Consider the following 23,086-nt stretch of genomic DNA (forward strand, 5'->3'; position numbering starts at 1 on the left):
CTTAAAATAGTCTACTCATTAAAAGAAAGTGGTAAAAAATGGCAAAAGGCAAGCCACCAGCTTGGAGAAAATATGCACAATGCACACATCAAAGGACTCATATTCAGAATATATAAAGAATTTCTTTAAATCAACAATAAAGTCAATTGATTCCATTGTAAAATGTACAGAAGATTTGAACAGGCATTTCACAAATGATGATGTCTAAATCATCAAAAACATATGAAAATATATTCAAAATCATTAACCACCAGGGAAATGAAAATTAAAAGTATAGTGAGATACCACTACATACACAAAAGAAGAGGTCAAATTTCAAAGATTGGCAATAGTAGGTCTTAGAAAGGATGTTCAGCAACTAGAATTCTTATATATTGCTGGTGGGAGTGTAAAATGGTGCAAACACTTTGTAAAAGTTTTTGGTAGTTTCTAATAAAAATAAATATACACCTACCCAATGGCAATTACACGTCCAGATATTTATGCAACAGAAATGAATCCACAGATTCACATAACTTCACTCTTCATAAGGAATCAAACCAGGAAATAACTCAAATGTTTATCAGCAGGACAATGGATAAACAAACCATAGTATATTCAGCCAGTGGAATAATATTTGGCAATAAAAAGAACAAATTACTGGTACACGCTACAATGTGGATGAAACTAAAAATAAGTAAGTAAGCCACCATTTAAAAAGGGGTAAACTTCATCACATTGAGAACAGGCCTGTCTATATTAAATGATATTTCTTTGTAAATTTCTTCATTAGGACTTTTGCAAGGATGATCTAATTGTATTTTATTTGCAAGAAATGAAGTTGTCAACAGTCTTAAGAAATTCCCAGAATTTACAATGACTCTCATATTTACTTTGGAATTAGAATGGCATGTTCCCTTTGTTGGATTTCACTTTTACTTTCAGTTCTAGGTTCCTGGTTAGAAGCTTTATGTATTTCTTTAATTAAAAATGTAAAAACTTACAATAGCAGTAGGCTGGAACTGAAGTTGTTACAATAGTATTATGTGGAATTCCTTTCAGAGAAAGAATGTTTTTTATCATGATTACCCTCAAGGAAAAAATACTTTAAAGCTGATTATTTAACAATAGGATATTGAGAACACACCACTGTTAAGAACTATCAAAGTTCCAAACCAGGAATGGGATGGAAACTCTTTCATACACTTCTCGTACCTTGCTTGCACATTGCAAATAGAAGAAAACTGGCAAACAAGAGATAGTAATAGCCATATGTCTGTCTACCTTGTCACTTTCCTCAAATATTTTCTTGCTTATTTCTGTCTCTAAAGAGTATTTGGAGAGAAAATATATTTAGGAAAGTTGGATGTTGGGAGGAAAAGGGGAGTTTTTACATAAAATATTTGGGAGAGTCAAAGGGTTACAGGGAAAAAGTAAGATATTAAAAATTTGGGTGCAGGTTTAGGCTAGAGAAGGCCCAAGCAGCTAGACTGACTGCATTTTTGTCAGTCGGTCAACAAAGATTTATTGAGCACCTTCTGTTTGTAGGTTCCCCACTAGTGCTAGAATAATGTGGTTAATGAAATACATAGAGTCCTTGATCATATGCAACTCAGAATTACTACAGGAAAACAATTACTTTTAAAAAATCCGGGACTTCCTGGTTGCACAGTGGTTAGAATCCACCTGCCGATGCAGGGGACACGGGTTCAATCCCTCGTCCGGGAAGATCCCACACTCTGTGGAGCAACTAAGCCGAGCGCCACAGCTACTGAAGTCTACGCGCCTAGAGCACGTGCTCCGCAACAAGAGAAGCCTCCACAATGAGAAGCCCGTGCACCGCAACGAAGAGTAGCCCTCACTCATGGCAACTAGAGAAAACCAGGGAGCAGCAATGAAAACCCAACTCAGCGAAAAAACAAAAGAATCAATAACTGAAGTTGTGCAAAATTTTGCAAAGGAGACATATTGATCCACTTTAGGCCCTGACAGGTCTGATCCCAACTTTTATTACTAGTTTGAAGAATGCGGGAATCCTAGTTAGTTCAGGGTTTCTTAGGCCATGGTCTTTAAATTGGGATAAGTGATCCCTTGGGTAAACTTACCAAGTATTTACAAGAATTTAGCATTGGGTAAGTGGGAACTCAAATAGTTTTAAGGGAATTAACAACCTGATCCTCAGTTTCTACAATGTAGTTTTTCCTAAAACTGATCTGAGTGAAAACAAGAGCTGTCACAGCTTCCAGGCTTGTTCTGTCTTCTCACCAACCTTTTCACAATAGTTCTTTCTTCTTAAAAAAGACAGGCCCACCTCTCACCCATCTTGGGTTTTCAAATGGTATAGTATTGGCCATGGGTATAAAATATTCCTGGACAATTAGAAATAACTGGTGTTAACGTTGAGAAAATGAATGACTCTAATATCTGGGTATAGAGTTATCAGATAAAATATAGGTCACACATGGGCTTCCCTGGTGGCGCAGTGGTTGAGAGTCCGCCTGCCAAGGCAGGGGATGCGGGTTCGTGCCCCGGTCCGGGAGGATCCCACATGCCGCGGAGCGGCTAGGCCCGTGAGCCATGGCCGCTGAGCCTGCGCGTCCGGAGCCTGTGCTCCGCAACGGGAGAGGCCACAGCAGTGAGAGGCCCGCGTACCACAAAAAAAAAAAAAAAAAAAGTCACCCAGTTAAATTTGAATTCTAGCTAATCAATGATTAACGTATTCAATGAATAATATATTGCATGGAACATACTTATACTAAAAAATTATTTGTTGTTTATCTCAAATTTAAATTTAACTAGGTATCCTGTATTTTAATTGCTAACTCTGGCTACCCTATCTGGGTAAAATTCCTGTGGTTTCTAAGTCACTGATTTCAACAAAATTGAGTTGTCTACTGATAACTAATTATATTTTAGGATTAAAGATCACTAAAGAATTTTGGGGCTATAAAACAGATGTTAAAAAATTGTGAAAAAAATCGATATAATAACATTTCTTCTGGGCCTCTCTACTTATTTATGTGAAAAAGATTTTTCAACACTTACAATCTTTAGAAACTAAAAAAAAGGAAGAGAATCTATGCTGAACCCTATAATATTCTAGTAATAGGTAATATTCATGAACACACACTTGAACAAATTGTTCAAATTTAAGCTGCCCCACTGAAATTGCATTTGTTAAAGAATTTTACTTTTTATCTTGAGTAATCATTAACATTTATATTTAGATGTTTTGACCAACTGACTTTCAATATACGTACTGAAAGTAATATATGATAATGCAATCAAGGAGAAATTTTTCTTTAAGTTACAGCCTTATGATCACAGGAAAAAAGTTAAATTTCTATTTATACATATGTTTGTTTCAGAAATATGTGCCAGAGGGATCATAAAGATGTCCATTATAAACATATATTAAAATTCTGTGGGAGAAGTAGAATGTTCAAGGACAAAAAGCATTGATATAATATTTCTGATGATTAAAGCTGATATATAAGGATGAGCTGATATATAATGATGGGGGGTATCAAATGGCTATGGTATTTGTAGTCCGTTGAATACATTTAAAAGACTGCTGATCAATATTATTCTAAAACATCTATGTCTACATTTTGTAGTTCCTTAGCAACTACAGCAACTTTTTTGTTTTAATCTTAAGTTAAAAATATGCAGAGGAATATAGTTTTTCAAAATTATTTTGGTAGGTACATGATCATAAGTATATAAGGATCACAAAATTTCTTCCACCATCTCAAGGGTGAGTTGAAAATGGCTTATAAAGTTTTGAACTAAGCAGGCTCAAAAATGAATTGAAATCTCCACATAAGTAAACTTAATCTTTTTGATGTATTTCCAATTGGAACTCTAACTGCTATGGGCAGCCAAATCCCCCTAATCCAGAAGATACCCCAGCTCATCCTGACTGTACTGCGTTCTTGTTTCCATAGGATGTTGAAGTACTGAGTAATATTATGGGTTCTGCCTTTAGTGCTTGATATCTTTGATTTACTGGAAGGCAGGAAAATCAGATGAGCTCTCCCAAGCCATCTGTTACCCTGGCATGCACTGTCTTTAGATAATTGTGCTTAAATTTACTGCTTAGGCAAGAAATGTTGAGGAAAATATGGCAGTGCAGTTAGACTCTGACTTCAGGTTTCTATGAGACTGTCATGGTAATTTAGACATCTCCCTTGTGAGACAAAAGACTAAAAGGCGGAATTTGTTTTATAGCCAACTCCACCCTAGTTATAAAAAAAACCAACGAACCAAAAAAAAAAAAAAAGATTTCAATATAGCAAACTAAGATGGTAATCTCAATCTTTTAAAACACTAAAAATAAACTGAAAAGGAGAATCTTGTGATTTTTTTTTTACAAACCCCTACATTTCCGTTCATGCTTTACAATTATAACAGAATTAGAACAAAAAGTAAAACTTATCAGAAAGAGTTCATAAAGTTTCGCGGTTTTTTTTTTATTATGTGGGAGATGGACCTTTTCCAGTCAGGCTGACCAATGCTCATCTTCCCCCTTACAGATTATCAAGATTTCCTCTGACCCACGAACAAAGAAGCAAAGGTATTTCAGTAAATGCCACGCCGATACGCCCCGGTTAAGAAACAGTCACGCTTTTCGGGTCATGGAAATCCCCGAGTGGGTCTGCCAGACCACTGATTAAGGGGAAGTGTGTGTGGTTATTACCGCTGGAGTTCCCCTAAATCTTAAGAGGAAAGCACCAGCGAACAAGCAAACCGCTGGGAGGAGTGCGGGACAAATGGAGTGGGGTGGGGGTGGGGAAGGGGAGGAGCGGGGGTGGGGGGAGACGTTTAAAAGGCAGCGTGAGACTCCAACCCGCACCGAACAGCGGGCCGACGGCTGTCACCCGCCAAGACTCGGCCGGCACAACCCGACTGCCGCGCACCTGCCGGGGTCGGCAGGCCGGCCGGTAGAGCTGAGGTGAGTGAGCGAGCGTGCGCGTGCGCGCGACCGTTTGTGTCTGTGCGCGTGTCCGTGTGCGCGCGACCCCCAACGTCTCCGCACTGCGTCCAGCGCGGGCGGGGGCCACGGCTGCCGCTCGTCTAGGGGCGCACGGTAATCAGACCTGCTGCAGGGCCCAGAGGTCGGCTCCAGGCCGGCTCTCGAGCCGACCAGGGACGGCAAGAGAGTGGGAGCCCGGGCGGCCCTTCCCGGCGCAGCCGTGCTGGTCCGGCCGGTCTTCGCCGCCGCCCAGACTTGCCCTCCAGCCCGTGGGGCCTCCGGGTCCGGCGCTGCCTCGCTGACACTCACTTTCCGTCCGCCTTCCTGCCGGGTGTGCAGTTCCTGTTTTCCTTTTGCAGTGAGTCAGTGGAATGGGGAAGCTTTGACAGTTTGTTTAACTCGATTGCCAAGAGATATCACCGGGCCTTAGACGGTGCCAGATGAGCTTCAGCACAGAGTCTAAAGCAGAGCTTGGGCATAGAAAGGACTCAGTAAAATCTTTTTTAAATGGACAGACGGAGGAGTGTTCCCAAGTGGTGGCAGAAAAAGCAGATTTTTGGTGGTTTTCCTGGTGATCAGCATGGAAACCCTGTAGTGCTCTTAATCTAGTTAGTAAAGTGCCGGAGGTATTTACCCGATCCTAAACTAACAGTAATGTTAACTTTGTTTGCCATTATTTGTTGCTAACATTAGGTGTTTCTAATATCCACTGTATTCAACGACTCCCTTAGAAGACTTTACATGTGTTTTCAGGTTTAATTCTCACAGTCCTAAGAAGCACTTGCCCAGGATCACACCCCTGGTATGCGGAGACTGAATGATATTGGAAACTCGAGATGTCTGACTCCAAAGCCTGGTATTAAACCATCACTGAGCAGACTTTGTAGTCATTAATGTAAAATTGATATCCTTAATACCATGCAAATGAGGGTGCTGTGGTCCTGGGGGGCTCAGTCAAGTTAGTGAAATTCACTTCTCAGCAAAAAGTCTTAAGTGTCTACAATATATGCCAGGCTGAATGGATGGTGGGAGTGGGAGGGCTGGTACAGAGCTGAAACAGTTATGCCGTGAAGGAGCTCACAGACTAGGGGGAGGCAGAGAGAAAAGGCACACTTAAACTCCAGTGTCTGAGACATGGATGTGCTAAGTGCCCAAGAGGATAGACACACCCAACATCGCTGGCATCAGGGAGGTTGCCCACTGGAAATGATGGAGTAGGAAGTGATGAGGTTGGGGACTTGAGCCAATCTGAGAAGGAGCCACAAGAAAGGAAAGAGGAATCCCAAGAGAGTGGTATCAGAAGCCAAAGGACTAGAATATTTCATAGAGGAAGTGGACCCCAGTGTCAGGTGTGAAAAATTCCACTGGTTTTGGGAAAGAAAAGATTGGTGTTACTCATACTGAGAGTGGTTTTCCACAGACACAGAAAACAAACGTGGTTACCAAAGGGAAGGGCGGGGGATGGATAAATTAGGAGCATGGGATTGACATATACACACTACTATATATAAAATAGATAACCAACAAGGACCTACTGTGCAGCATAGGAACTATACTCACTATTTTGTAATAACCTATAAGGGAAAAGAATCTGAAAAAGAATATATATATATATATATATATATATATATAAAATTGAATCATTGTGCTGTACACCTGAAGCTAACACAACATTGTAAATCAACTATACTTCAAATAAATAAAAGAAAAAGAGAGTGGTTTTAAGTGGTGCCGGCTAAAGCCAGTTGTATTGGGAGACCTTCACCATAGACAGTTGTTCATTTCATTTGGCTGTGAAGCGAAGGTGAGATACAGGGTAGTTGCTAGAGTGAAAAGTAGGGTTGAAAGAGGGTTTTTTGGTTTTGTTTTCATTTGAAAGCTGAGACAGAATTAAGCATGCTTGTTATATTGAAGGAAAAGACCCAGTAGAGAGAGTAGAAGAAATGAGGAGGATGGGGTTAAGAGCAAGGTTTCTGAGGCCAGTGGGGGAGGATGGGATTCTTTTAAGTGAGGCAGTAAGTGGGTTGTGAGCAAAAAGGGCATGGATTTGAGAATGTGAAAGGATTACTACTCAATGATGTCTCTTTGAGAAATCGAAGTCAAAACAATCTACTGAAAGTGAGATGGGGAGTTGTGGAGGAGAAATTTGAGGAAGGTATTGAAGGTTTAGAAGAGTTGCATAGGCCAATGGGCTAGGCTTAAGAAGAATTGATGAGAGATAGTGAAGGGCCAGCCAAGGTGGAGCCTGACGTCATGCTGGTTTCTGTCTACAAGGTTGTAGATCTTCCCCAGCAGCATTTAGAATTCTAGGTGTTGCATATATATGGAATTTAAGAAAAAAAAATGTCATGAAGAACCTAGGGGTAAGACAGGAATAAAGACGCAGACCTACTGGAGAATGGACTTGAGGATATGGGGAGGGGGAAGGGTGAGCTGTGACAGGGCGAGAGAGTCATGGACATATACACACTAACAAATGTAAGGTAGATAGCTAGTGGGAAGCAGCCGCATGGCACAGGGATATTGGCTCGGTGCTTTGTGACAGCCTGGAGGGGTGGGATAGGAAGGGTGGGAGGGAGGGAGACGCAAGAGGGAAGACATATGGGAGCATAGGTATATGTATAACTGATTCACTTTGTTATAAAGCAGAAACTAACACACCATTGTAAAGCAATTATACCCCAATAAAGATGTAAAAAAAAAAAAAATTCTAGGTGTTGGAAATGGATAGGACAGAGGTTGAATGGATCCAGGGTTGGCATCTTGGCATATTTTTGTATGCTTATTGTATAACTGTTGCCTAAATGTCCACAGACATGCCTTGTTTCCACATCAAAGCTTCTTTAGGGCAAGATCTGTGTAAGGGGTTTGAAATCTTAACTGCCTAGGGGCCAGGCAGGTGATATAAATGAACAAAACTAGGGGTGACTTTTTTAAACAAAAGCACACTTTGCTTACATATTTAACATGTAGGAATAGTCTTCCTTTCCACAAAGAAATATGTTACTCTCATTTTTCTCAAAAAATGTCCCTCTTTGTCTACCTTTCATTTTTTTTACTTTTGATAGACACAGGTATTAGAACAATTCCACTTTCTTCATAATTCTACTGTGAGAAAAACAACAGTGCCAGCTCAGTGACAAAAAGCAACTGACAGTCTCCGTATCAGAGTGCCAAAGGGGAGAGCGTGTGCCTTCCCTAAAGGGTGCAGCCGCTGCTCGGCACTAGCTGATTCTTGCCATGCAGGAATAAATGCCCGGTGTAGCCAGGTCTTCTGATTTTTCAGGATAAGGTTGGGATCTAGAATGTCCTGGGGAATTTCTTACTTTTTTTTTTTTTTTGGCCCCTCCATGTGTGGCATGTGGGATCTTAGTTCACTGTCCAGGGATTGAACCCGCGCCCCCTGCAGTGGAAGCGCGGAGTCTTAACCACTGGACCACCAGGGAAGTCCAGAAATCTTACTTTTATTTTATGTATTACTTTTTTTTTTACAGAAATCCCTTTAAAATTTTTTTATTTATTTTATTTTAATTTATTTTTGGCCACATTGGGTCTTTGTTGCTGCGCGGGGGCTTTCTGTAGTTCCGGCAAGCGGGAGCTACTCTTTGTTGCAGTGCGCGGGCTTCTCTTTGCAGTGACTTCTCTTGTTGCAGATCACGGGCTCTAGGCGCGCGGGCTTCAGTAGTTGTGGCACATGGGCTCAGTAGTTGTGGCTCACGAGCTCTAGAGCACAGGCTCAGTAGTTGTGGCACACAGGCTTAGTTGCTCCACGGCATGTGGGACCTTCCTGGACCAGGGCTCAAACCCGTGTCCCCTGCATTGACAGGCGGATTCTTAACCACTGAGCCACCAGGGAAGCCCAGAAATCTCTTACTTTTAAAAAATGTTGGTAATTAACTAAAACATTTAAACGTACTGTGGTATTTTTCTAAGAAAAATCTTATTGGAAAACTGGTGAAATTCAAATACGGCATATAGATTAACAGCATTGTATCAGTGTTACTTTCCTGGTTTCTATGGTTATACGAGGATATGTAAATGCAGGATATGTGGGAACTTTTATTTTTATGTTTTCTCTATGTATAAATTAATTGCAAAATAAAACGTTAAAAGAATTAGTGAAATGGTGGAGTCCAATTCTGTGCAAGCCAAACATAATACCTCTGCTGGCCACCAATTTGAGTCTTCTGGTTTTCATCTGGGATTTCTTGGCCTCTGCAATACCTAATACAGCACCTTGTATGTCACAGACATTCAGTAAATACTAGTGTTCTGCTTTGGAAAAAATGTTTAAAAAGAGATCATGGTGTTACATCTATGAATTATTTGACTTTTAAAATTGTCTTTTTTTTTTTTTAACAGGCTTTACAAAAGAGACGAACTGTTCTACTTCTAGGTTTATTCCAGTTTTTTCTATAAATCAAAACATCTCAAAATGGAGGCCTAAAACTCTTAAAAGGGACTTAGTCTAATCTCCGGGAGGTAGTTTTGTGCATGAATAAACAAAGTAGTTAACAGGAGTTTTTGGTATCGAAAGAATGTTAATTTTAAAAATATGATTTGATTATAAGAGGTATAACTATAAAGTAATAATAAGTTTGATTCTGATATTGATTTGTGGATATAAAGAAATTATTGTAGCTGGGACATATTGTTGAACTACTTTTCTCAAAGTTGGCCAGGCAGTCTCCCACTGGCTGCTGTGTAGAATAGAAAAAAGTACCTGTGTTTGGTAAAGATTTTAAAATGAGTGACAGTTATCTAGAACAAAGAGTTAATATTCAACCCTCTGCTAAATTAAAGAAACATGCATATAAAACCTTTGGCATGTTAAAAGATTTCTGCAATGACAAAGAAATGTCAAGAATAAAACTTTTTGATAGGTGCAACAAATTTAGAGCAAGTATGAAAGATAAACGTGATGATTGGTAAAGAAATTAACCATTTATAAGACTGTTGATATTTTGAAAGTCAAAACTTTAGTTTGTTCAAATGGGCTGTTATTTCTGAGAAAAATTAGAATGAGAATGATGACTGGATGGTTACATTTTGGTAAATGAACAAACTTATTGCAAAAGAAAATTCACACAGAGACAGTAGTAATACCAAGAATGAAAGGAATACTGAAGTCAGACATAATAATTCACCTCTGAGGGCAATTATCACTAGTATTTAGATATATTTCTTCTCCCACCTGGAAATAAAGCATTGAAGTCTGCAGTAAAAAGCCCCAACATATGTGGGACCCAGGAAGCATGCTTGCAAAACACTTCTAGAAAAAAAAACCATGTTGACTTGTTTATTGGTTATTACTGACATTATTGACACAGAACCTACTGACTAATAGCTACTTATAATTGAGAAATTCTGAATTTTGAGATCTCTGCTCTTCAAAAGAAGTAGATTGTGACAAAATAAATTTATTTTTGTCATAATAAATTCTGGTTCAAGGTATGCTATCTGTGAAATAATTTCTGACCAAAGCCAGATTTTTTTATCCATCTTTTTTTTTTGATTATTTATCTTAGCTTGCAGACTCAGCACTCTGACTGTTGACTGTTTTTAAAAGTAAATCCATTATCAGGAGATTTGATTTTGGTTCTCAACAGCATGAAGCTGAGTCTAAAAGACCAAGTGAGCAAATGTATTCATCTCTGATAATTTATTTGAAATGCAATGTTTAATTTGCTAAGATCTAGTGGTATTGCTATGACTAAGCAATCAGGTACCTATCTATGGGAAGTAATTATTATTTAATAAATCTTGAAACCAGGTCTTGAGATGTAGGAACCAATTCTGTTATTACTTAAGCTCTTTATTTGGAAGAAAATTTTGAATTGTTTTGTTCTCCCTAATAAAATGGTTGTAGGAAGAAAAATTAATTTGAGCAAGATTTTGGATAGACTGTATTTCATTGAATCTAAGATGTCATCATTTGTAAAGCACACCATTATTTTATGTACCTCTAAGAAATAAAAATGCTGTTAATTAAAATGTGACATGCCATTCATTAATTGTAAGATACCTCTCCATAGCAGAGATATTAAAACATGCATCTTAGAATCAGTGAAATATGATAGTCCATTCTTTTCCTCTTTCGAGGTAGGTCTTATGCTTTTTTTTTCTTCTGGCTACAAAATTTCACAATTTAAAAACAAAATAAACATACTTTGAATATTTTTGTGTGTATAGAACGCTTACACAGCATAGCTTTCTGCCAAAACAAACTAGCTATGTGAGACATTTTATCTTCAGGCTGACTGGATGTCACTGAAGCATACTAGTGGAGAGGGTGACCTACCTGTGGAGATATCTGACACTAAATGGCATCTTGATGACCTAAAGCACTCTACACTTTTATGAAGGGTTTTAATTTTCATCACAAGGTACTGTGTAGCATCATGTTTACATTGTATGCAAGAGTATACAGAGGTGCAGGTACATAATTGGCCCTTAAACTGTATCAATATAGGATTTAGAATCTTGCCATGCTATAACCCTAAATGCATAGAAGAAAAAAGAATGAAAGATTTCCTGTTCTAAGTGTTCAGTCTAGTACTAAAATTAATAAAAATCAAAACCCATGCACAAAACTACCTCCCCAGAGAAAGGCTAGTCCCTTTTCCTCCCCATCCATTTCATTATGAACATAGTAGAAAATAGCGTATTCTTATCAAATTTGATGAAAAGTGCCAACATATTTGAATTGAAGTATGACTTTTCGTGTGAGCTGTACCGAATGTCTACCTATTCGGCTTTCCCCGCCGGTGTTCCTGTCTCAGAAAGGAGTCTTGCTCGTGCTGGTTTTTATTATACTGGTGTGAATGACAAGGTCAAATGCTTCTGTTGCGGACTGATGCTGGATAACTGGAAACAAGGAGATAATCCTATTGAAAAGCATAAAAAGTTGTATCCTAGCTGTAGCTTTGTTCAGAATCTAAATTCAGTTAACATCTCGGGAGCCACTTCTCAGCCTACTTTTCCTTCTTCAGTAACAAATTCCACGCACTCATTACTTCCAAGTTTGGAAAACAGTGGCTGTTTCAGTGGCTCTTATTCAAGCTTTCCATCAAATCTTTTAAACTCTGGACCAAATCAAGATTTTTCTGCCTTGAGGATAAGTCCCTACCGTTGTGCAATGAATACCGAAAAAGCCAGATTACTTACTTTCCAGATGTGGCCATTGACTTTTCTGTCACCAACGGATCTGGCAAAAGCAGGCTTTTACTACATAGGACCTGGAGATAGAGTGGCCTGCTTTGCCTGTGGTGGAAAATTGAGCAACTGGGAACCAAAGGATGATGCTATGTCAGAACACCTGAGACATTTCCCCAACTGCCCATTTTTAGGAAGTCAGCTTCAAGGCACTTCAAGATACACTGTTTCTAATCTGAGCATGCAGACATATGCAGCCCGCTTCAAAACATTCTGTAACTGGCCCTCTAGTGTTCCAGTTCATCCTGAGCAGCTTGCAAGTGCAGGTTTTTATTATATGGGTAAGAAACTTAATCTGATAATAAAAAACAAATATTCAACATGTGTTATCTCATACATTTTAGTGGTCAAATTATATGTATTCATAAGTTTTGGTCCAAAATTAATTTTAGGTCACAGTGATGATGTGAAATGCTTTTGCTGTGATGGTGGGCTGAGGTGTTGGGAATCTGGAGATGATCCATGGGTGGAACATGCCAAGTGGTTTCCAAGGTAATTATTGTGAAATTTTCTTTGCAAATGTGTGTGATTATTGTGAGAGGAGTTATATGTGTTTACCTTACAATCAACTGTTGCTTTATTCTGTCTTTGTTTCAAAAATACATTTATGAATAAATTTAGGAGGGATTACGTAGAAAAATAATTACTTAAAAGGTTTCGATGGAAAGTTAAGATAAAGAGGAAATAATTTAGGGTTTCTTTGTGTGTGTAATTAATATATATACATGTATATTAAAATAACATATGCTCATTATAAAACCAAAGTTACACATTGTAGGAAAGTAGGAAAGTACAGAGACAAAAAAAAATTTAAATGTCCAGAAACCTCACCACCTAAAGTTGACCACAGTCACCATTTTAGTGAACATCCCTCCAGAGACATCTCTTTATGCATATGTACATATATACATAAATGTATACAATTTTACATGAATTAGATATATTTACTGTTTTGAAACTTTTTTCAGTCAACATGTTTTGAACACATTTCCATTTATTCAACACTCAATAATATTAACTGATTACCTATTATCAAACACTATTGTAGATGCTTAATATACTCAGTTGAACAAAACCAAGACTCCTGGTCTCATATGCTAGACTTACAGCAGGAGAGGACAGACAATGAATAAAAACTTAATAAATAAGTTATATAGCATGTTGGAAGATAATAAGTGCTATGGATAAAAAGAAAAAAGGGAGCTTGGGTAAGGGAGATCAGAGGCACCAGACTGGTTACAATATTAAGTAGGGTCATCAGAGTAAATATAGACCCATCTCATCTGTTTTGATCACTACATAGCATTTTGTTGTCATGTCTTACACTTTTGATTATTCTATACTTGTTTACACTCTCCCTTTTTTACTAAAATCAGGTAGCCTATAATTTTTCATGGTCAACACTTAGTATTTTTAGTGTTGATTACTAAACTTAGTATCCTAACATTTGCATTATATAATTTTTTATATGATACTATGTCTTCATTTATAGCAACTTTGCACTCCCCAGATATTTCAAATTTCAAAAATTATGAAGATTAAAAAGAACACCTTACATAGACATTTTTAAAAAGTGCTGCTAGCTTTCTATTGTGGTAATTTTGTGAATATATAAAAAGAACAGTAAATTTGCTTTGGTAGTGTCATGAATTCATTTTGTACTTAAATTTGACCATGGATATATAGTATCTAGAAACTACCAAACTTGTGAATGTCTGACTTCTTAGAAAATGTGTTAAGCTTCCTCATTCTTTCTATGTATATTTTCAGCTTTTAAACATACAAAGCTTATGTATGAACAGTATCATTTATTAGGGAACTTTCTACCTGTCTCCTTGGCTCATGAATGTTCAGAATGTTTTTAGGAATCTTAGAATAGTTGAAGAGAGCAGCAAGAACCTTGGGGTGGAGACAGCCTTACTTATCTCAGTAGACTGAGAGCCTCACAATCCTTATCCACATCAGCCTTGGCCGGGTACCAGTTACAGCCTTCCTCTTGCTTATATCATCTTACCTTTGAGTGCAGTATCTCTTATCACTTCCTATATGCTAAATGAATAGTCAAGTGGTTATAATTATGTTTATGTTCACTTGAAAGATTTAGCAGTCTACAAATGACCAGATTAAAATAACCCCCCAGATTTAATTTTCCTTACATTTTAGGTGTGAGTACTTGATACGAATTAAAGGACAAGAATTCATCAGTCGAGTTCAAGCCAGTTACCCTCATCTACTTGAACAGGTAGGGACAGTTTTTTTGTTTTTTAAATCATTCATTAAATTGATTTTCTGATAAATTATTTTCTGATAATTACAGAGAGTAGTATTTTAGTGAAAAGACAAGTCAATTTAAAAATACATTTTCTTTTTTCAACACCCAGCATGATCTTAGAGAGTGCTATTCTTTGGATAACAGCAGATCCATAATTAGAAACCTTCTGAAAAATAATATTTAAGTTATGTTTCTGAGTATTTCTCCAATAAAGTTGCAATAAATTAAATTATTTGAGGAAAAAATTGACTGGATAGTAGCATTTAATAATTTTACTATATAAATTTTTCTTAAAAGGATTTGAGGAAGATAATTGTATTGCTCTTTCTAATCTTCCCAGAAAAGTAAGTAAGAACTTAGAGAATAGTTTGAGGGTCAAACACTTCCTAGCCACAGTCAATAGAAATAAAGGGTCCAGCTTATCCCAAAGGAACACCCAGAAAATGGAAGATCTTTGGGATGATAGGCAAACAGTGATTGTCTTACAGGTCACTGAAAAGGTGTAGCCCTTTTCCTGCCTTAATGAAAATGGATTTTATTTGTTAATACACACATACACACGCACACACGAAGAAACTCTATTAGTTTATGGCCTACAGAATTGCTGTTGAATGTAAATGAAATTTTGCTTTTGACATAAAAAATTATGTTGCCAGTAAACAAGTTAGTTTGCAATAAATTGAATAAATTAGGTCTCTTGATTAATTTTTATTGCAATGAACAAGATAAGATTTACATTTTAATTTATATACATTTTTTTAGCTGTTATCTACTTCAGACAATCCAGAAGATGAAAATGCAGAGTCACCAAGTACGTATACTAATAATAATTACTGCATTTAAATGTTAGAACCATTTGATACTGTTAAGATTGAAAGTTGATAATTATAATAATATACATTTATATTATGAGTTATAATTTACAGTGAATTTTCAAATACATTATTGGTATTTTTCAAATTTTAGTGCATCTCATAATTGCCTGAGGAGCTCTAAAAAATATTACAGATTTCTAGTCTCCACTTTAACCCTACTGAATTGAATCATAGTATCTGAAGGTGGGGCTTGAGCATCTATAGTTTTAACAAGCTTCAGACATCCAGCCTAACCCTTGTTCTCAGACCAGTGTGGGAACAGGTGCACTATGACATTAGATTGCATACATATTCTTTCTATGAAATGGAGAGAGCAGAAAATAATATTCTCATTTTTCAATAGGTACTCAGAGGCTCAGAGAGGTTAAGTGACTTGTCCACCACCTTAAACTTGAAAGGTGATAGAGCCAATATTTGAACAAGCTCTTCTCCCTTATCTAGTGTTAAATTCAGTTCAATAAATATTTGTTGTGCTTCTGCTATTCTGGGGAAAGAATAGACAACAGGATAAACATAACACCTGCTCTCATGAGCTAGTGGTCTAAGGAATACAGGCAAATACACAGATAGGAGAACAGTGTGGAAAGTAAAGTGTTCTCTGAGAGCACATGCGGGACAATTAGCCCAGACTTGGAAGATCAGAAAAGGCTTTCCAGAGGAAGTATTTGTCTTAGCACAGAATCAAAGGGAAGAATAGTAGTTAACCAAATAACAACGGGAGGAAAAGAATATTCTTGACAGAGAGAACAGCACATGAAAGATTTAAGTAACAAAAGAGAACAGGAACACTTGAAGAACTGAACAAAATTCTGTATCGCTAGAAGTAGGATTTGCAAACAGGTAAATGAATGAAGCAGGCTAGCTTAAGAGTGGTCAGCACTGTAGGCAGAATTTGACCCAAGAGCCATCAGTTTGTGGCTTCTGGGATAGAAGGCGAATGAGTAAGTGGCAAGAGATGAGGCTGAAGGGGTAAACAGGGTCCAGATTGCATAAGATATTGTAAGGCACAGTTGAATGTTATCCTAAAAGCAAAGGAATCGTTGTTGGAATTTAAGAAGGAATGTGACACATTCAGATTTTTGTTTTTAAAAAGTCATTCTGGTTACAATGTTGAGAATGAATTAGACAGGAGCAATAGTTTAGGAGGCCATTGCAGTAATAGATATGAGTGATTACAATTGGCCTCTTTCAAAATTATGTTAAACATATTTGATTTAGAAAGCTCATTTGTTCGTTCAACATGGGGAAAAAGGAATCTCAGTGCTGGTGGGGATGATCCCAACATTGTTTCTTTCTCCCACTCATATTTATGCCAGATAATGCATATTTTGAATCTGAATACAATATTCCATATTCCTATTTTAATGACTGAACATGTATATCGTTATTTTAAATTTAAGAAAGGTAATACAAAATAGTACCTACACATTTTCTGGGCCTTATGTTTTTGATATTGTAATAACTCGCAATTTAGAAAATATACAGACTATCCCAATATGTGTTAAATTCTTTATTCCATATAGTTATTCACTTTGGACCTGGAGAAAACCATTCAGAAGATGCAGTCATGATGAATACACCTGTTGTTAAAGCTGCTTTGGAAATGGGCTTTAGTAGAAGGCTGATAAAGCAGACAGTTCAGAGTAAAATCCTAACAACTGGAGAGAATTACAAAACTGTCAGTGATCTTGTATTAGATTTACTTAATGCAGAAGATGAAATGAGGGAAGAGGAGAAAGAAAGAGCAACTGAGGAAAAAGAATCAGGTACACATATTTACTTACAGTCTCCATTTCCATAAGGATGTCACTGCACATAAGTTATTGAAAATATAGTCAATGCAATTGGATTTTAAGTTCAACGTTCTGCATTTGAATTATGAAAACTTTCTTCACATTAAAATATATTTGAATTTCTTATTAGTAAATTGAAAATATAAGTACATATATTGAGTGAAAGCATTTCACAGGAAACCAAAAGTTTCCTGCTTTTTCTTAATTTCTATTTTTATTCTGGGTAATTGACTGTGTAATTATTCATGGCACATTTTTGATCCCAGACTAGTTGCTCACTCCTCTTTGCTATAAATTGGGGTGGGATCAGGAACAATAATTAATTTTAATATTAGTGTAACAGTGTGTCTCAGCCTGTGACTGTAAATTAATGTACAAATTATGATTACATTTCCTATTTGCCCACACAAGAACTGAATTCCCCTTTGGAGTGTCCCTGTGTTATTTAGGGGAGCTCTAAGACACTGTTTCACATTCTCCCAAGACAAGTTATCCATGCCCTTCCATGCTAGCCTTGTCTGCTCCCTGTTGCCTCTACTGTGTTGAGGCTCATCCCCTCCTCTGGATGAGCATGTTCATTCTAATCTGGTTGCTCCACTGCTATCATCACTCTGGCCTGGACAAAGAGAAATGTTGGTCTCTCCTTTGCCACTCCTTCCAAAGCATGGACCAGATCCAAGAGTCCTTTCAACACAACTGAAAACAGATTACAATTTTTAACAAGCTCTTACTGGAGATTTAGGGATAACAGAAGGGCATTACATCACAGATGGCAGTTGACAGCTATAACTGTATGTGGCCTCTCTTGGTGCCCCTAAGCCCGTCCTCATGAATCTCTTGGCCCAGCTCCTGATTCATCTCTGTGTAGCTCTGGCCAGTTTTAACAAATGACTAGGAAAGTCCCAAGCGGAGCTCAGGCCCCCAAATATCCACAAAGCCCAGAATGAGAAAGGTTTGCCCCATATCCTTGTCCAAGGCCATCTGGGACCTCTTCCTTCCCAGGATGTTGACGGTGAGATTGTTCACTCCATTCCCGGAAAAATCTACCCTTGGCCAACCCAGACAAAAATATCAGATCACAGTAATACAGCATCCTCTATTTACCAAAGTGTGAATTATTCAGTTCTACATGTCACCAGTACAGCAGCAACATAGTCCAAGTTCATCTTTGCCCAGCCAAGTTCTCCTTTTCATTGTGAAGTGAAGATAGGGCTGCATGTCCTTCCTGTAGTCCTCTCAGTCTTAACCACTGGTCATCAGTGAACAACTGCTCAAAGAAGAGAACACCCATTTCCACAATTGTTTATAGACCCTATGAAGTCTAAAGTCTAAAGAAAAATACTTATTTTTCTTCCAAAAAAAAAAATCAACAGTTTCCAGAGTTGACTCCAAGTCAACAGTATACAATAACTTGCATTGTCAAAAATATCCGTTAGCTTCTCAGCTCACTGTTATATCCATACTACCTAGCGCAGTATCTGTATATAGTCTGTGCTCAAGAAATATTTTTTTGAATGACAATGAAAATACTTAACGTTTACATTACTGATTACTTTATAGTTTCCCAGAACAGTAGGTGAGTGATTTCTTGACAGATGTGTAAATAAAGAGGCAACTTAGGATTTTTTTTCCAGGATAAAAGAATATGCTTCAAAGGTTTATTCAAGTCTTTACCTCTTACAAACCGGAATACAGTCTATGACTTTGAAGTGAGACTATTTTCTGCAGCTACTAGCAATCCAGTTTTAGAAATCTTAAGAATTTCAGAGAACTTCTTACATTAGTTTAAGTAAAATGTAATTAGAAAAATTAAAAAATTAATATACTTTAACATCAAGTATAAATTATATTTTAATTTTCTAAAATATCACTACTTCTTAACCATAAATTACTTAACAATATGTTAAGTTCTAATTCTTCCATCCCTCTGGCTGTTAATTCTTTGTTCCTACTGCTGTTTAAGTTGCCGAGGCCTGATGGTTCATTTGTTCAACAGGTATTTGTGGAACATTGACTTTGTGCCAGACACTGTTCTAGGTCCTGATCCTTTTCTCATTTATTCTCAGAGCTTCAATTCTCTTCAAAATGTGTATCTAGAGCCTGGACTTTCTGACTAAGCACTGTTTTTTATTTCTTATTAAACAGTTCTATTTATATGTCCTATTATTTGACAAAGTCAGAGTTTCTAAAATCTAATGATCATCTCCCCTCAAATAATTCTTCTTTAAACAGCCCAACTTCTCTTTTTATTTTATAGAAAAGCTTTATGGATCATGGTAAAACTATATGATAGTTAATTAATAAACTTGGAATCATAAGTCATATTCCAAAGAGATAATAAAATTGCAGAGTTTCAAATATAAAATATTTTACCACTAGATACAAAATCTAGACCTGGAAGAAGAATACGGAGATCCTATAGGACAGGAAGGTATTGACAAGTAGGATTTATTTTTCAAAATGCTGTTAGTGCCTTTCCCCCCTTACTATAAAACATTGAGGTAATAGCAATATCATGTCTAATTTTGGGAAATAATAATTAATTAATAATTTCATCTTAAAATGGAATTTTAAAGAAGTTTTATGGGTGACTGATAATTTAAGAAATGTTCTATCATTTTAATTCCCTTGATTTTGCCTTTCCCCACTTTGACTAGAGTGGATTAAAATTTCAATTTTATTTGGTTCTAAGTTTTATTTGGTTAAAGGATTGGCAGTATTGCAGAATGGTAGAGAGCATAGATTATGAAACCAAATTGCCTCAGTTTGACTTTTGCTAGTTGTGTGTCCTTCAGCAATTTACTTGCCTCACTGTACCTCTATTTTCTTACCTGCTAAATCAGGGTACTAGTACCTACCTCAAAGGGCTGTTGTGAAGATGAAATGAGTTAATGCATGGAAAGTGCCTACCACAGTGCTCAGTGTTAGTTCTTATTATAAGTAGAGTTACTATCAAGCACAGGGCATCAGGTACCCCCAAAGCTAGCAATCAACTTCAGTGCCAACTGATTATGAATTATGGTTGTTTTCATTCAGTTATATGTGTATATGTGGAAGGAAGTTTGTGGGCAGAGTTTGAACGTGATTGTGTTTGTGTTCTTTTCTATAAAGATGACCTATCATTAATCCGGAAGAATAGAATGGCACTTTTTCAACGTTTGACTTGTGCGCTTCCAATCCTGGATAGTCTACTAACTGCCAGAGTGATTACCGAGCAAGAATGTGATGTTATTAAACAAAAAACACAGACATCCTTACAAGCAAGAGAACTGATTGATACTATCTTAGTAAAAGGAAATTTTGCAGCCACCATATTCAAAAACTCTCTACAAGAAATTGACCCCATGTTATACCAGCATTTATTTGGTGAGTGCTGGAAAATTACTTTTGGAACTTCCTAGGTCAATTGAAAATACGCTTTTATTAATGATTTGTGATTATTGAAAATAATTCAACCTAATTTATAAACTATTAATTGTACAAAAAGATTGAAGGCTTTCATTGCCTTGACATTATGAAAATTATCTATAGTATTTGGGCAGAGTCTACACTGTTAGTTTAAAAATATATATTCTGTGACTAAATATTGTTAACCTTATTTGTCATAGTAATGCTTTTGCTTTTTCTCCCTTAGTGCAACAAGACATAAAATACATTCCCACAGAAAATGTTTCAGGTAAAATAGTATTAATAATTTAAATCAGTAGAAAACATTGTTTTTTATTTTCTTGGCTTTTCATTGGAGGAGAAGCAGCAAATTGCCTTTTATTAAAATTTTTTTTCTCTTCTTAGATTTACCAATGGAAGAACAATTGAGGAGACTACAAGAAGAAAGAACATGTAAAGTGTGTATGGACAAAGAAGTGTCCATAGTGTTTATTCCTTGCGGTCATCTAGTAGTTTGCAAAGATTGTGCCCCTTCTCTAAGAAAATGCCCTATTTGTAGAGGTACAATCAAGGGTACAGTTCGTACATTTCTTTCATGAAGAAGATCTAAAACTTTGTCTAAACTTTAGAATTAGTGGATTACATATATTGTAACTTTAACTTTGATACTGATTTGGTTTCTTTAAGATTTCTTATTTATTTACAACAATTTTGTTTTATATAAATATCTAAAACATGAACATACATATTTTATGTAGCATGGGAATGACAGGCTTTTGTTTTTGTGAACAAAAAACAGGAATAGCACTATAAGCACAATACTAAATGAAAATTTCAGCACTATTGAAATTGTAAGTGAAGTAAAGTTTAAGATTTTGAACTGAAGTTTCATAGTTTTAAATATTTTGGAGTTGTATTCAGGATCAGGAACATGGATTCTCTTGCTTTTTCCATCAATGTCCTATACACAGAAGGTCTTGATGTTTGTTGAATGACTTTTTCGGGACATGATGTTTTTGTAAAGAATTCTGTGAGGAACATTTTAATAAATCAATCAAAATTACGCTTGTTCTTAATACCTTCATTTCTATGGTAATCGGATAGTTTACTGACTCCCAGCCTCCTTCCATACCTCCCTAAGACCTCTTGAATACTGAACTACAGTTTAGATCCCTTTCTGTAAGATGCTTCTTCATTTATACTTGTAGAGCACAGGGGTCAACCACACCTGGCTTTAATCTATAGGATTTTATAGGATGTCTGAGTCAAAATCAAATAATCTTCCCAGTAAATTTCTTTATTCATTTGTCTGTTGATTCATTCAAGGAAGTCTCATGCCTGCCCTACCCATTGGGAAAAGCCCCTAGTTTTATTCTCACCACTTTGGTATTAATTCTGGGACTTGAAAAGTACACTGGTTAGCAGCGTTTGGAACAAACAGCTTGTTCTCATAAATCAATTTGTTCTGTACTGCCAGTGCAGAAAAATTTCCTCCTTTGCATTACTTTTTGGTACTCAACATGTCCAATTCATAATTCTCTATCCTTTGCTTCCTGTAGAGTTTTTAGGGCTTTAAAACCAGAAGTGACACTATAGTTGGGAATAGACTGGAGAGACAAGCAAAGGCCAATCATCTAAACCAGTTCTAGATGTCTGCTGGAGTTCTACAGAAAGATTAGGAACCAAGCAAGAGGGGAGATTCCATCTCTTCATTCTGATGCTGGGAGACTACTTAGGATGCAACTGATTTTGCCTCTTTGTTAGAAAATTCAGTTGGCTAGCCTCATGTAACCACAGTGTCCTGCTGGAGTGCAAGGCTGAATCCATTGTATTATTGCTTAGGTGATTTGTAACTCAGCTTTAAGATAAATACTTAGTATATACCCTTCTTGCAGCAGCTATTTTTTATCTGGTTCTTAGTTCATACTACACTTAATATTTGAACTTTGCCATCTCCACTGTGAAACTCTTGCTCATTTCTCATTTTGGTAATATATGTATAGCTAACATAACCAACTTATTTATCCAAATATTTTGTTATTTGCCTAAGTGTTAGTTAAATTGAAATTTTGTTTTGGAAAAAAAAAGTCACTGTAGATAATAATGGTAGCTTCACTTGCTGATGTCATGTCAGGCATTAGGCATGTTTTTAGGTGCTTGACATGCATTCATTCATTTGATTCTCTCCAACTTCATCCACCATCCAACCTGGCCTTCAGTCCCCAGAATTGGGTAGATAATTTAAACCTCAATATACAATATATAATAAGCGTTATAATTCAGAACTTTGCAGTGGGCTTAATTTCATACTTAGGTTATGCTCCTCATAACTTCCATTCATTCTTTTTATCCATTTCCTTATATTACTTGATACTATTAGCCATTAAATTCCTTTGCAGTCACAGGCCATGTCATTCAAACATCTTTACCTCCTTTTGATGTCTTGCACATCATAGTAGATAGTGTGGATGTTTACCATGTAAGTTCCAGTCAAAACTATCAGATGGAATGTTTAAGAGATTCACTATTTTAGAAGCAACACTATAGTACGCTTGAGACAAAGAGTATTAGTAGGTCAGGATTACTCATT

At 36.8% G+C, this 23,086-nt stretch overlaps 1 protein-coding gene across 2 annotated transcripts; it reads left to right on the forward strand.

Moving 5' to 3' along the window:
- The first annotated feature begins 4,808 nt into the window (after positions 1–4,808).
- BIRC3 (baculoviral IAP repeat containing 3) lies at positions 4,809–21,559 on the forward strand. 2 transcript variants are annotated; one of them, XM_027087726.1, is made up of 9 exons: positions 4,809–4,933; positions 9,317–12,450; positions 12,562–12,661; positions 14,333–14,411; positions 15,204–15,252; positions 16,840–17,082; positions 20,221–20,475; positions 20,744–20,785; positions 20,902–21,559. In XM_027087726.1, the coding sequence occupies exons 2-9, from the start codon at positions 11,598–11,600 to the stop codon at positions 21,093–21,095; spliced, it is 1,815 nt and encodes a 604-aa protein (XP_026943527.1). In that variant the 5' UTR covers positions 4,809–4,933; positions 9,317–11,597; the 3' UTR covers positions 21,096–21,559. The 2 variants fall into 2 exon arrangements, with proteins under 2 accessions (XP_026943527.1, XP_026943528.1); XM_027087727.1 differs by lacking the exon at positions 4,809–4,933 and adding an exon at positions 5,708–5,810.
- Positions 21,560–23,086: the final 1,527 nt, after the last annotated feature.

This window comes from Aethalodelphis obliquidens, unplaced genomic scaffold (genome assembly GCF_003676395.1).
Source record: "Aethalodelphis obliquidens isolate GAN/ISIS:26980383/991018 unplaced genomic scaffold, ASM367639v1 scaffold60, whole genome shotgun sequence".
Taxonomy (NCBI): Eukaryota; Metazoa; Chordata; class Mammalia; order Artiodactyla; family Delphinidae; genus Aethalodelphis; species Aethalodelphis obliquidens.

Excerpts from the sequence above, each read along its gene's own strand:
- BIRC3 (XM_027087726.1), top strand. The coding sequence starts at position 11,598 with ATGAACATAGTAGAAAATAGCGTATTCTTATCAAATTTGATGAAAAGT. Across the intron at positions 12,662-14,332 it reads CATGCCAAGTGGTTTCCAAG|GTGTGAGTACTTGATACGAA; the intron begins GTAATTATTGTG and ends CTTACATTTTAG. Across the intron at positions 15,253-16,839 it reads TGAAAATGCAGAGTCACCAA|TTATTCACTTTGGACCTGGA; the intron begins GTACGTATACTA and ends TATTCCATATAG.